Source organism: Tetrao urogallus (genome assembly GCF_951394365.1).
Source record: "Tetrao urogallus genome assembly, chromosome: 1".
Taxonomy (NCBI): domain Eukaryota; kingdom Metazoa; phylum Chordata; class Aves; order Galliformes; family Phasianidae; genus Tetrao; species Tetrao urogallus.
The window spans coordinates 118505856-118520864 of record NC_136813.1 but is presented as its reverse complement, the minus strand read 5'-3'; the positions used below and the strand labels follow the sequence as shown (position 1 = coordinate 118520864).

Below are 15009 nucleotides of genomic sequence, written 5' to 3'. Positions count from 1 at the left end.
GTAGCAGCTCAGGAATGAGCTAGCAGGGATTAAAGAGGTCCAAATGGCAGATTTGGGCTGGAATCAAGTCTACCCACAAAGCTGGAGGAAATACAGCTAGACACAAATAAACTCAGACACATGAGATTTGCCAAGAAAAACAGAAAATAAACTTTCTTTTAATGTTTTGTGTATATTATACGGACTCAAGCATTAGAACAGTGTTCTCCTGGGGAGGAGCACCTCTTCCTATCCTTGCTGAAAGCAAGCAACAGAAAGATTTCTAACTATTCCCCAAATTGTATGAATATTTCTATATACTGTACAGTAGATATGTTATGCAGTTATATATCTATATATCTATATATCAGCTTATATTCAACTCTAAATACAGGGTGGGGACTTGCCCTAGTCCAATTTCCAAGAGCTCCTTCTAACTTCTCATTTCCATCCTACAGGGGGGCAGGATGTGAGGAGGGGCTTCATAGGCATCCCAGCATAGAAGTCAGTGACTGCAAGTTACTTGATCAGTTTTGAGATAAAGTTCTTGGTGCCCTCCTCTCTGCACAAACGTGTATTCAGTATAATTTCCTCATCCATCCCTAATCTCTTGAGCCTAGTGTTGTGTCTAATCTCAGTAGTGCCTAATTGTGCCCTAATCTCTTGTGCCCTAATCTCAATAGGAACATCATCCTCTGTGTACAAGGGCTATGCCCTTATGTATATATATGCAGTCACTGCATAACTTGAAATTCTTTGTCCTATAAAATTTATTAACCTTTAGAGATTTAGCCCATTTAGCCAATTTTGACCATATATAGAGCAAACATGCCTCTGCAGGATGTCCTTCTGTACATGGAGGATGTAATGCAGCTTCTATCTGCATACAGCAGAAATCCAAGTATTGTGGAGAGGCTCTCATCAGTTTTCTGAGAATTCTAACTCTGTACAGCAAACTTATGTATTGTGTTACTCTGGTTGTTCAGCAGACCACTGTTCCTGCCAGGCTGAATGGTACTCGGTTCAGTAGCAGAGTACATTGTGTTGTGATTGCGAATACATGCTGTAGCAAACTATGTTAGAGCTAGGAACAGTGCCGAGTTCCTTATTGATTTTGCTGTATTGAGATAGATGCTGAGATAAGGTGCTCTACAGAACAGTTAGGCATGCCACCAAAAGTCACAGAGAGTGATGAAGACTCTTCAGACAGCTCTTCACCACTTCCCTTATCCAATCTCAGAACACTGACCGTGTACCTGGAAATGTTTTCTGTGCATCTAGAAAGTGAGGTTCTCTAGCAGCCAACAGACATCCAGTGCTACCAGAGTAAATTATTTTCCCGAGGTTGGCCTGTTTCTATGCTCATACCTAGAGATATATCCACCTCCCCACCAGCACCCGGTTCTGTGCAATACAGCACACAGAAAACCTGCAGGAAAACCCAAGGATCCCCCCAGATAATGATTCCTCTACCACATCTCATTCCAGCTTGACTCCTTTCTGTGCAGAACACACCAGGTCAGGAGGTAGGAACTCAAGTGGAGATAGTGAAAGTGGACTCAGCAGCTGGTGAGTGTAGATGAAACTAGATCAAACAAGTCATCAGGACAAGCTAATTCATTGTCTCTTGCCCTGTCCTTCACCCCACAAGAAGCAAGTCCCCAGTTCTTTAAGGACACACATGTTTTGGGGGCTCTCTTGGGCTTAGGAACAGATGTATCCATACTTCCTGCTTCCTGAAACTTGTCTGAAATGGGTATCAAGAGTTTTCTTCAGTGGAAAGGGAAGAGCAAAGGAGAGGAGAGAAAAGGAGAGATGAGAAGAGAGATCTCTCTTCTTGAGAACATAATCTTCTTGAGAAAAGTATAATGCCATATTAAATCAAGAATTCTTCCTTTTGGTAGTATTTGTGTGAGGGAGGCAATGGGCATGAAATGAAAAACTTCCCAGAGGTAGTTACAGATCATCTGCTGCCATACAATGAGGTTTGCCTTGGGTGGAGGACAGCTCATCTCCCAGTTCTGTCACTTCTCTGAGTCCAGCAGACACAGAGCAAACTCAGTAGCTGTGGAGGACTGGAGAAGATCAGTATGACTAGGAGTATCAGAACTTGTACTTATGCCATGCAAGAAACCTAGGCCAGGGCATAAAGCCTTGTGTATACAGTCTTGCATTCCTCCACATGAGACACAGCTTAGGGCATTTCCTCCATTGGAGGGGACACCCTATCTCCATTCATGTTTCTCTGCAGAGACAATACACAGACATAAGGACCTCTGGGAAACAAGCCTGCCAAGTAGAAACGGAGAGAAAAGGGGAGCATCCCACATCCTCAGCAACAGATTTAGAAGACAGTTGCAGCTACCATAACAGATAGGGAACTCTGTGCACTGCAGAACTTGAAGAAGAGGATGTGGGAGAAAGCAGAGAAACAAGGAAATGGTGGGGGAATCACAACAAGAAAGAAGGACTTGTCTTGGGTTGTAGGCAGGGGATGATGATTTCTCTTCTCTCTCTTCTTTTTTCTCTTCTACTTTTGGTAGCTCACAGAGCATCAGGCCTCCTGTGCTGCTGCTCCAGGATCTGTTTACAAGGGAGATATGGGAGTTGCCCAGATCGGCGGAGACGTCGAGAAGGAAGGCCGGCCAGTTGGCGACAGATCTCATCTGAAAACAAAGCACATGAATACATGCTGACAGGCAATCAAAGCTTCCTTCAAACTCGTCACTACCAGAAAATTTAGGAGTATATCCTTCACTGTGTCTGCAGAAACTTGCTGCAACAGCAAAAACTACATAAGAAATCTAGATTGGATCTTTTTTTTTTTTTCTTCTTTTTTTTTGAATTTATGAATACAAATACTGAGAGTTACTCTTTAACCTCAAAGGAATGTAAGTTTGAGTAAAGGCTTGTCTGGGGTTAGCCAAGCATGATGAAAACCAAGCAAATTCAAGGCACAGCCAAGAGCTCTCAAAATTTTGGTAGTATTATATCTGCCTCCCAGTGCTTTTCATGGCATGTGTACTGGATGCAAGCCTGCACTGCATTAGAGTTCCCCCAGAATTAGTCTAGGGAACGTACTGCATGTAGACTGGGGCTAAGAAATGTTAGTTTGGAGACAGTATCAGATGGCTGCAGTTGTTCTTCTATTCCCTCCCCTAGGCTATCTTGTACTGTAACTCACCTTGCATGACTTCATTTTCCTTGCAGACAATGCGAGAGCACACCTCCTTGTTTATTACGTACATGCGACGCACACTGTGAGATCACCAGGAGAATGCCAAGGACAACAGAGAAAAGCACAGTAATAAAAAGAAACAAAAAAGAGATAAGCAATAAACATAAACTCATGCTTATATTCATGATGAGTAGGCAAATCCCATATCTTTTTGGAATGATCAGAATAAGGCTATCATCAAAAGAATGGTAACCTTTGTCAAGTCTTCGTGGTATGGCCAAGTGATTTACATGAGGATTACAATATAGGACACATAGTAGTAGCTCCTTAGTGCTGCTCAGATAATAGATGTTATGCTGTTTTAATTAATAACTTTAAAAGGCAGCTCTGAGGGTAGGATTAACCTCAACAACTGGTTCCTTGAAAGAAGGTGTAGTTTCCAAAGGAAACAATTGTTGAACTGGGTGTGCCATTTCTGGAGGGCTTTTAGGGCTTTTCTTGGAGACTGCTGTTTTCTTACCTGGTAACACAAAGGTAGCTGATACACTGCTTTACTGGTTTGTGAACAGAATACAGGCGTGTGCAAGGGAACTGCTCCTCACGGCAATCTGAGAACACACGTAATACACAGAGGTTCAATCCAGCATCACTGGCAGTTGTATGCATTCTGGACGCATATTGTTTTACCAGGTACTGTTTTCCAGGCTTCTAGTGAAAGCTGCTAGCAGCTATTTTCCATTCTCATGTAAGAGATGGGAATCTTTTAGAGAAGAGAAAAATAAGGCAAACATTTCTGATCACCTTGCTTCATAAGATAAAAGTAAGGGAAAATGAGGTACAAAACAGCCCTACTGGGAATCCTCAACACAGAAGGCATATTCTTTCAAGTGGACAGATACAAATAAACAAAACATAAACTGTAGTTGCACATTTAACATGTTCCTAATAGATCTGTAGTCTTTCACTTCGGGATACAAACTTGGACAATCAACCCCATTGACTGGGGTTAACTATGATGAGTTTTCTTGAATTTCCTTCAGACATACCACTCAGCATGCCTGCAGGGTCTTGTGTTCTGACAATTTTTCCCACCCTGGGCAAGACACCCAGTGAAAGATTTCCATTTCTACTACTGCCATTATCCAGTGCTCTTAATACAAGGAACAAGGATGAAGTGAATTTTGTCAGCAGATCTGAGGAGACAAAGTTTGGTGCTCAGCCAGCACCCATCTGGAGAGGTTACAAGGTGTGTGAAAGTGGGTCAGTAAGAAGGTACAGGCAGCAAACTTAAACATACCTGATGAAGCTGTTGTAGTTTCAGTGTCAGACTGAACTGAAAGACAGAAAAGTAGCAAAATAAGTGTGGTTTACAACTATTTCCTCCTAATAAAACTGGCTTATTAAAAAAAAAAAAAAAGTAAAGCTCTTTCAAAAGCCCTCTTTTGTGACTTCTGATGTGAAAAAAATTTCTGTTACTTGCACAAAGTAAAAAAAAGTACAAACCCAGTGTGAATCTAGTGTCAGCTATTGAGCCAACAATGGTAAGAGTCTGTCCAAGCTTTAGCATAAAGCATTACCACTATTGTTCAAAATCATGCTGTAAAAGGCATCCTGAATTATAATTCAAAAGTTTGAGTAATTGCCATCCATTTTGGCAAGCAAAGAAACTTGTGACTGGCTTTTACTAGCTGGACCAGCTGGCTTTTTAAAGCCCATGACAAGAAAGCAAAATGAGGTTGGTTTTATTGTCCCCTGTTATAAACCAGTCCACCTGTACCACAGTAAAACAGTACATTTTATTGTTTACCCAGTGACAAACTGGAAAGGGACTCAGACGACTTGCCAGGTGCAAGTTTTCATCAGTGGTAATAGAAAACTCCTGCACAGTTCCTGTGTCAACCAGAAGCAAAGACAACATAAACGGACATATAGAAAAAGAGTCTCCTGGGCGCTGGGGCTCCAGTTAGGGACTTTCAGGGAACTTGGAATTCTAAGTGTTCAAAGGACTGAGTGAGGAGAGGGAAGATGAGCTGCAACACTCAGCTGTAAAATGATAATAAACTCACCAGGACTGAGAAGAACAGGTGGTGTTACATCTGCAGCTGAAAAAAGAGATGAAAGATCTGAGATTTCAGCCCCTTCCTCCCTCCCACAGTTCTGCCAATGGCTCATCACTATTGATTTGTAGACATAATACATGTTGTTCATACATTCATCAACAATCTGATTTGTCAGATTAACAGCAGGCTTCTGTGAATACGCTGGGTTTTCTACAGCTGATGGGATGCTGTAGGCCAGAGATGGATTCCATGGCACGTTCTCTCTGACGAGTTTCTTCTTGATCCTTCCACAGTATGCATTTTGAAAGAAAAGTTTTCTGTCAAGGCCTCATATTTAGCCTTCTCAAGCTCAGAAGCAGGTTAGTCACAATCATTTTGTTGTGGACACAGAAGGCATTCATCTATCCTCCTACAGACCATCCAGTCTCACAGTCTGAATGTGAGATTCACATATGTTGCAGTCATCTCACACCAGCCCCCAGGAAGATCATGAAACCATGTGAACATCATACTGTGCTTCCACTTTTCTCTGCCTGTGTTTTCCCAGTGTTTTTTTTCTGCTTGACCCACGATATTCTAGACAATGATTCCCCTGGGGCAATCTCCACAGCAAGGCTTGGCTCTCCATGCATATTTGCATGATGTAAGCCATGGCTGTCCAACCATTTGGCTTGCCTGAACTTCACTGAGTGAAGATAAATTGTCTTAGGCCGCATAAACATAGGTTGCTCTGAAAGTAATGCCTCTTATTTATTTCCATGGAAACTACAGCAGATACAACGAGCACAGTAATTCTGCTTGATAGATCAAATTCCTAGCAACAAAACAGTATTTTTCCAACATAGTCACTACCATTAGCTATGCACTTTCACCTGCGATGAACAAGAGGATGCATGCCAGTCTTGTTAAAATCTGTGCCAGTGGAGGTGACCCACTGTCACCATTGCTGAAATGCACCATGGTGCTCACATCCACTGTTTGGTTTCTATAAATGTTCTGCAAGTGTCAAAGAAAATCAGTTTTGTTGTTGTTTCTTTGTTTGTTTGTTTTGCATGGAGAAATTCAGTGACATACTCCTGCTTCTTATGCACTTCAGTGTCAGACACCATTTTGTCAGACTGCACCTCTGCTGCCATCTGTCGCACATCAACAGAATGTAACAGAATACTGGTGGGAAGGTTCAACCTCTACTGTCATATCACCAACATTCACCTGTGATGTCATGGGCCAACATAATAAAACAGCAGGCATTACTTTCAGAACAGCCCTTGTGAAATATATGCTATAGAGAGAGAGAAACAAAAATATGAAGCCAGTAGGATATTTGACTGTATTTTTGTGATACTAATGCATCAGTCTGGCTCGATGGCACTGGTTACAATTCTTTGTGAGTTATCAGTGTGCTCATCAGAGATTTTTAATTAAGTTTTACTCTTCCTGTTCTTCATTCTCTACAGTAGTTGCTCACAAATGTGCATACTGCCAAAAGTGATGACATGAGTAAAGCATGACTGTGAGCAAGGGATATTTATCTCTGTTACGAGAGGTCTTATAAAAGTCGAATAAATAGTTATGATCATTTCTTTTTTTTTAGTTGAATATTTGATTGCAACTCTATACATTCCATTTGAAAGTTTGCAGGTGATGTATTTGTGTTGACTGAAAATGGAGTCACAAACATAAACTGGTGGTTTTTTTGGCAGTCTTGAAGCCTGCTCTCAAATTCCTGTATCAAAACAGAAAGCACGGCTGTGTATTCTCCGCTGCTCACAGGACTGTATTTAGCCAGTGTATCAAAACGCCGAAAACTATTTGCAAGAACCCTCCCGTGCCCTAATTTCTGCCCAGACAGCGCCAATCACGTACCGATGTTTGCTGAGAGCGACGAGCGCGCGCCCGGTCACTCGACGGGGAAGAGCTGCCACCAGGGGGCGGGCCACAATGCGAGCCGTGCCGGGCCGCGGATTGGACCTGCCTGAGTAAGTGCTCATCGGGAGTGCCTCCCATTGACCATATTTTTCAGCTATATTTAGCCACTCCCCAGTGTCATTCCCTATCCACATTAGCTGCAGGTGCGGCAGGGAGGACAGGTGAACCTGGCCAATTTGTCTCCCTTGTCACTTAGTCTCTGCCTACAACTTCCTTTGGAAGCTCAGGCTGTGTAAGCTTCAGATTTCATGGCTTCTTGCAGTTCAATCAACTTCAGACAGTTTTGAGTACCTCAGGTGAAGCCAGCAATTCCTTGGAGAACAAATCATTAGCTAACTTGATTCACTTCCCTGCATGGTGCACAGAAAAGACTCTCTGAGAGCCATAAATTCTGGAAGAGCACTGCCAGATGTCAAAGGTGAGGAAGAGGGGTTTCTTAACATCTGGGGCAATAAGTAGGAATAAAGGTGAACAGGGAAATAAAGAAGCTTGAAGTTGCTGAGAGCTAAGTACTTACCAGGGGTGCTGATGAGAGAGCTTGTCTGAACATCACCTGGAAAAGAGAGAATGTCACGGAATCACAAAATCATAGGGTTGAGAGAAACCTCTGGAGAGGTTCAATATAGTAGATAACACAGGAAAGCATCCAGGTGGGTTTTGAATATCTCCAGAGAAGGAAACTCCTCAACCAATCTGGGCATCTTGTTCAAGGGCTCTGTAAACCTTATAGTGAATAAGTTTTTTCTCATGTCCATATGGAATTTTCTATGTTCTAAATTGTTCCCCCTGCCCCTTGTGCTGGGCAAAACTGAAAAGAGTCTGACCTCATTCACTTGACTCCCACCCATTAGATATTTATAAGCACTGATTTATAAGCAATGATAAGCACTGCAGGCCCAGGTCTGCCCGCCTTTCCTCCTAAGGGATTCTCCAGTCCCTTAATGATGTTTATAGCCTTCCACTGGACTGTCTCTTTAAGTTCCCTATCTGTCTTGAAATGAGTAGCCCAGAACTGGACAGAATACTCTAGATGTGGCCTTACCAGAGCAGAGCAGAGAGCAAGGATATCCTCCTTCAATCTGCTGGCCACATTCCTTTTAATGAACCCTGGGATATCACTGACCCTCTTGGCCACAGAGGGTGGCCTGGCTCATGGTCAACTTGTTGTACACCAGGACAACTAGGTCCTTCTATGTCCTGAGAGAGTTTGTCTTTACTTTTGCTGTTCCTTACATGACAAGCTATAGCTAGCTTGAATTATCTTGGCCACTGTGGTAGGCTCAGGAGACTGGGATTCAATCCAATAGGTACATAAATGTAGTGAACTCATTCCATCCTTATCCATTGCTTTCCTCAGTGACTGAACTGGAATTGGAATGCTTAGTGTTCATGTTTGGCTGTATGTGGGAATACAGGAAAAACTGTTCAGAGCAGCAGCTGTGGAGAAAGATAAGCAGCATGAGAACCAAGGACACCTTTAGAGAAGAAAGAAAGTCTCACAACTCTGATTGGATAAGTGCCTGTGTGAACAGTTGAAGAGTGTTTTATAGAATGCTCTGTTAACATGTATAAATAGAGTAGTGCTTAACAATAAAGTAGACTAACAGTTTTTAACCATATTGGTGTGCTGTTGTGTCTCCAGCATGTTCTGAGAGTCCAGAGATTTCCCCACAGCTGTAGATGTCCCTTGACATCTTGAACAAGGGGGTGGAAGTAGATAATCCTTAATGGTCCCTTCCAACTCAACCAGTTCCATGGGGGTTGCTTCAAAAGTAATGCTTCCTACTTTGTTTTGGTGGCCCATGACACCAGAAGTAAATGCTGATGGTATGGCAGTAGAGGTTGAACCTGCCCACCAAACTTCTGCTATATTTTGTTGTGTGGCAGATGGCAGCAGAAGGGCACTCTGACAAAATAGCATCTGACGTGGAAGTGAGTATGAAGCAAATGTGTGTAATTGAATCCTCAGTGTTGGAAGAAATTGCACCCACTGGTATTCATTGATACTTGCTGAATGTTTCTGGAGAATGAACAGTGAATGCTAGCACAATGAGGCAGTAGGTGGTGTGTTTCAGAAGAGGTGGTATGTTTCACATCAGACAGTGATGTGATAGACAAACCAATGTTCTTGACAGCATTGCAAATTTTTATGAGTGAAGCATGTATAGGCTCCTATTCATCACTGGTAAAAATGCATAGCTAATGGTAGAGGCTATGTAGAAAAAGAGTGTTTTGTAGGTGAGAATTTTGTCTATCAAAAAGTATTATTGCTCTCTTTGTATCCATTGGAGTTTCTATGGCAATAAATAGGAGGCATTACTTTTGGAGTGAACTATATATGATCCTATGGTGTTACACTAAACCCTTACTGAACTCTGGTTTCATATTCCAGTTTCTCAGATATGGCCATGGTAGGCATCATGATTGGAAGAAAAGTCTTCTGAAATCAAGGCACTGATGGCTCCTGCAACGGTAGGACAGACAGCTGGAGTACTCACTGCACGTTAGGAGCAAGGCGACTCTGAAGTCTAGACTGTAAGAATTCATCAGCAGATGAGTTTCTCTGAAGGGCAACAGATGGCAAACTGAGGTAGTGATGGAAGGATAAAGTGTGAAGGAAAGGGGAGCTTGGCTGACACATTTTGGACTGGCCTCTGAATTGTTTTCCAAAAAGGGTCATGGCTGCAAAATGTCTAAAGGCTTACTCGGTTGCTTCAGTATGAAGAAAAGTCAGGCTCTTGTGGTCCCTCTAAGTGCTGAAACATGATGCAACTATACATTTATTTTATCTTGTTATGTCAGAGAAATGGAAGAAGTAAGGTACAAATGGATAAAGCAATTTACCCCCAACAACACATTCAGTGTGAAAACCAGTTAATATTCTTTCACAGCAGTCTTGCAGATAAAGTATATCACTTCCACACCATTTTGCTCAGGATTTTCCTGAGCAGTGGTGAAGTTGCTCCAGCTTCTCACTGCTTTAGAAATGTGATCTTACAGCCTTTGAAGTAACTTCATGCAAATGTGTTCAAAATCCCAACATTACTTGTAAGAACACATAAGATTTAGCAGGTTATTTTAGAAGTCTTCCTTGAAAGACAAGTTACAGTGTCAGAGGCCAGGAAACAAAGAACAGCATTTGCAACTAACCAGGCTGTAGCTATATAGGACAACAAAGTCACATTAGCATTCTTTATTATATTAACATGCCAGTAATATTTACCAGTTTCACTTTCCAGTTCTTGTCCGTTGACCACCCATGGAAACCAGCCTGCAAGGAGAGGAGAGTGAAGAAAGGAGAGGGATTTCTATAAGAAGTCTTCACGAAGTTTGTTATGAGATGCTTATTTATTCAGGAGACACCACCCACTGCTGAAGGGAGAAATGCTCTTCCCTCTGCCTCAATCCCCCCCTGCTGGCTGGTTTTCTTCTTTAAAGGCATTCAGACACAGTGAATCCTGATTCTCCATCTGCTGCTTCCACCAGAATTGAAGTCTGGGCAGAGTAAGAGACTGTAAATACCACCAGATCTACCTGACTATGCACTTCTGCAACACTCCTTGATGTATTTTCGTAACAAATTGCTCCTTGCCTTCCTGCTGAGGTCGGTCAAAATCTCCATGTTTTAGAGAAAAAAAAAAAAATGGAATCTGACTCATAGAAAATGTTTGCTTGGGGTAACAAAAGTTGTGTACATTGACACAGTAAGCAACGGATTGCATGCCTCTTTTAGAAAATAACTATCTGGTCCATCATCCTCCCTGAGTACTGAGCAGAGTAGATCTTTTCCACACTCAGGAAGACTTGGCTGTGTGTGTTGTGTGGCAGAGAAGGAACTGAACTGGACTGCTCATTTATCCAAACATAACGGGTGAAAGAGCTGCTTCCTTCTGCAGCCAGGAATATGAAAATATTTCCTGCTAGACACAGAGAGGGAAAATGTTTGCAAACTTGGGGATGGGTTGAAGGAAAGAGCTGGCAGGAAAAAGACAGTGATCTGGGGCACTGCAGGGATATGTGCAGGACCAGCCCAAGGCATGGTACATAGTGCTACATCTTATGGACTTAGCCTTTAGCTTTCTACTGGGAGTACTGCATGAGTAAAGACCATCTGGTCTGGGGTTTTATTCTTAGTCCTTCCTCATTCCAAGAGCCATTACTTGCAGAATGCAGAAGGACTCTTGGGATTTCTATTTAATCATATTCTGTGGCATAAAGGGACTATTCTGTTCCACACCCAGCTGCCAGCGAGGGCTCAGCTGCTGATTGTTGATCCAGGGAGAGCCAGATACATATAATTTACGTACACAGGGTAGTGGAGCTCCATACTTTTCCAGTTCTGGCTGATTTCTTAATGGTAATAAGCATTGGCAAAAGATCTTTACTTTCTTGATGGTTTCTGATAAAAAGCAAGGACTTGGGTTCTTATCTAAAACCAATTTTTAATTTTGAAAAGACAGTTTTACTATCTTTTCTTCCCCCTGCAAGATGACTAGAAAACTGGATCAACTCTAAAATGAGAGGACATGAGTGAAGTAAAACCTCAGAGTACAAGGACAAAAGAGGTGAATTTTTAGACAGATTTTCAATTACTTCAATCTGTATTTGTTCTGGTAATCAATTCACATGCTTTATAAATGCTTGTATTTTATTGTCCAGGTTGCAGTAAATTCACCGTTGAGGTTTGACAAAACTGCAACCCTAAACTCACCAATTTGTAGATGAACCAAAACTGAAAAAGACAATGAGAGACCAGATGTTGGTTACTGTTACTGTCCAAGTTAAAACAGAACTCCTATACAGAAAAGTAAGAAATCCTCATTTAAGGTCTTCTGTGCATCACAGACTTTTTCTTTTTACCTTCAGGGGCCAGCTCTTGGATGCCTCTCCTCCTAATTCACAGTCACAACATAACATCCTCTTTGAGATAACTACCATGCATACTGACAGGAAAAAAAGTGTTATGGGAGCAAAACTGAGCTCCAATTCAATCCCTATGTAGTCACCAAAAAGAGGAAGTCCATCTCCAGCCATCTCATACAGCACAAGGGGAGTACTGAAGAGAGTAGATCGGAATGATCTGATTTGGATGTAATAGGTGCAGTAATCGCTCTTTTACATGCAGTCTTTCTGAGGTAGAACTTTCTCCATTCACTGGAGTTAATCTTTTGCTGTCTGTCCTGACTCTGATGTCTCATGCTGATCTCTCCTTTTTTTTTTCTTCTTGAAATTTGATCCCACTTGAATTTTTGCCAAAGATATACCAACAAAAGGATGAAGCAACAAAACAGAACAAAACCGAAATAAAGTGGAAGCTAGGTTTTCAAAACAGAAACACAAAGATGGACAAAATTTACTGGCAACGAGAAGACCTGTCTAAAGTGGGGGCGCTCCAGCAGTAACCACTGGTGACATTAACCTTTTCACAATTACAACAGAATACATTTTGTGGAGTATTGGGAAATGCTCTGCAGATTGTGCAGACACAGGTTGTCAGCTATATGAAATGCAGCACAATCTATAGGATAATGCACTGCTAATTCTCTTTCTAAACTCCAGACCTGGATGTTCTCCTTACTCAAACATTCCTATAGTGCAAGCTTTGGATCTCTGTCTCATGACTCCCATTATTTTCTGGGGGGTTGAACCAGTCCCTAGTTCCTAAATTTTTTCTTATAGCCCTGTATCTACCTTTTTCTTTCCTTCCCCTTCATCATCCTTCTACATATCTCTGTCTCTTTAGAGCATTGCACTTTAGTCTCTGCAGGACATTCCATGCAGCCAGGGTGAAGAAGAAATACTCCCCTTGGAGTACAGACTCACCAGCTGGGGAAAAGGAGAAAGCTAACAGACACAGTGCTGTAAGGGTTGCAGAGGTCTTCATCCCTGTGGAGAGGAGGAGAAAGGGGTCAGAAAAAAATTAAAATGTGAGCAGAGATACTCTCCCTTGTAGCCCAGAAATTTTGCTTGCTGCCTCCATTTCCACCTCAAGACCATTTGTTCTTTCCAGCCTCTCTCCCACCTGTCTCCCTTCCAATCTGACCAGTTTTCCAGACATTTCTGAAACATTTTGGACTGAATGTAAAACTCCATCTGCCTTTTCCCTCTTTCCACCTTGTTTCAGCTTCCATCCCTTTTCTTATTCAGGTCGCTAAGCCCCCTCCGCATGCAACCCCAACATGCAAAGAAGTTATCTTCTTCCTCCACTCTCTCCCACTTTAACATTGTTTTGAGGTGAATTGAGAGAATACATAGGATTCCCATCACTTACTGCTGCCCTTGATCTCCGCTTGTTTCAGCAGCAGATGCTCTGTCTTTCTCCTTTAGCAGTTCCCCCCACTTTGGCTATTGGGAAAATCAAATGCAACCACACCCAGAACATGCTCTACTTTTGATTGTCTTCAAAATACAATTTCGAGGGAGGAAAAAAAAAAAAAAAAAAAAAAAAAAAAAAAAAAAAGAAGGAAGGAAGAAAGAAAGAAAAAGGAGAAGCCAGTGAGATGCTGGGATGTGGTGTCATCATGCAGCTGGAATGAGAAGGGGGGTAGCGTGGAGCAGCAGCCCACACCCTCATTCCAGACTTTATTATACTCCAAAGGAAAACTGCTCCTCCCATTCCCCCAGGATGGCCCAGCACCAGAGACGGATTCTTGTGCAGACGTTAAACATTCCCATTTTGCTTTGTTCCTTTCATGCAGTGCTTTCGCTCTCCCTTCTCTCTTCTACACGAAGTCCCATTTTCCCACTTAGCTGTTCCCTCGATCCTCTTTTTTGACCGTTTCCCTGTCTCGCCTTTGTACACCAACAGTAAGCAGTATGCATATATTTTCCGAAACAACATGCTCGGCTCGCCACGGTGACAGGATGGATTCTAGTCTTCCCCCATGTTCCCCAGCATTGTAGTATTCCAGACAGACGGCCCTATCAGGCATGCGCCGCAAATGATGCTGGCCAGGAGAAATCCGAAACCGTTTAGCCAGCGGGACCAGAAGCCAGAGCGGCGGACGGGTCGGCGCACTGCGGCACGAGTGCAGGGCGGATAGGGACGGAGAGACGGGTGGCTGGACGGGAAAGGATATTCCCACTGTGGCGAAGAGGGGTGCAGAATGACGGCGAGCACAGGGCGGCCCCGGCCGCGTGATAGGGGGCAGCGCTTGCACAGGCGAAGGCACAGTGCCACCATCCCCTCCCATCCCCCGCCCTCCGCGCAGATAGCAGCCTGGCCGTCAACCAAACAGCTGGCAGAAGCAGTGATGACATCAATCGCCGCCCCGCGCCAGGGCGGGAGGAGTGTTCCTGTTCTCAGTTCTCGGCAGCCGAACGGGGGCGGGAGTTGGGAATTGGATGGGGGTGCAGATGTGATAGGGACGGGGACGGGAGCAGAGATAGAGAATGAAATGGTGAAAGGGGTGGAGATGAGGATGGGGCGGCGATGAAGAAGTGGTAGGGAAGGGGATGGGCACAGAGGTGGGATGGGAGTACCCCAGGGTGTGTAGGGATGTGGATGGGAATAGGGTGGGAAATAAGGATGGGCACGGGGAGGGGAAGGGGATTGGGATGGACATAGGGATGGGATGGGGAAGTGGATGAGGAAAGAAACGGGTAGGATGGGGATAGGGTTGGAGAGAGGTATAAGGTTGGGAAAATGGGTGAGGATGGGGATAGGAATCATGAAAGGGAACGGGGTGGGAATGGTGATGGGATAGGGGATGAGGATAGGAGTAGGAATGGGAATGTAGATGGGGTGGCAGTGGAGATGGATATGGGAAAGGGGATGGTAGTTGTGCTGTCAGTGTGGCTTGTCCTGTTCTGGAGTTGTGTGCAAGGGGGACAGGGATAAGGTGCGGGGCAGGAGTCAGCTCT

At 43.4% G+C, this 15009-nt stretch overlaps 1 protein-coding gene across 1 annotated transcript; it reads right to left on the bottom strand.

Annotated features, from left to right (window-relative positions):
* Positions 1–2523: 2523 nt before the first annotated feature.
* Positions 2524–13280, bottom strand: MFAP5 (microfibril associated protein 5; the record flags this gene model as incomplete). The annotated part of the gene is made up of 9 exons (XM_079549092.1): positions 13169–13280; positions 12970–13032; positions 10370–10417; positions 7664–7699; positions 5224–5259; positions 4455–4490; positions 3678–3765; positions 3164–3237; positions 2524–2645 (listed from the first exon to the last, which is right to left on the bottom strand). The coding sequence occupies exons 1-9, from the start codon at positions 13275–13277 to the stop codon at positions 2524–2526; spliced, it is 612 nt and encodes a 203-aa protein (XP_079405218.1). The 5' UTR covers positions 13278–13280.
* Between the last annotated feature and the right edge of the window lie 1729 nt (positions 13281–15009).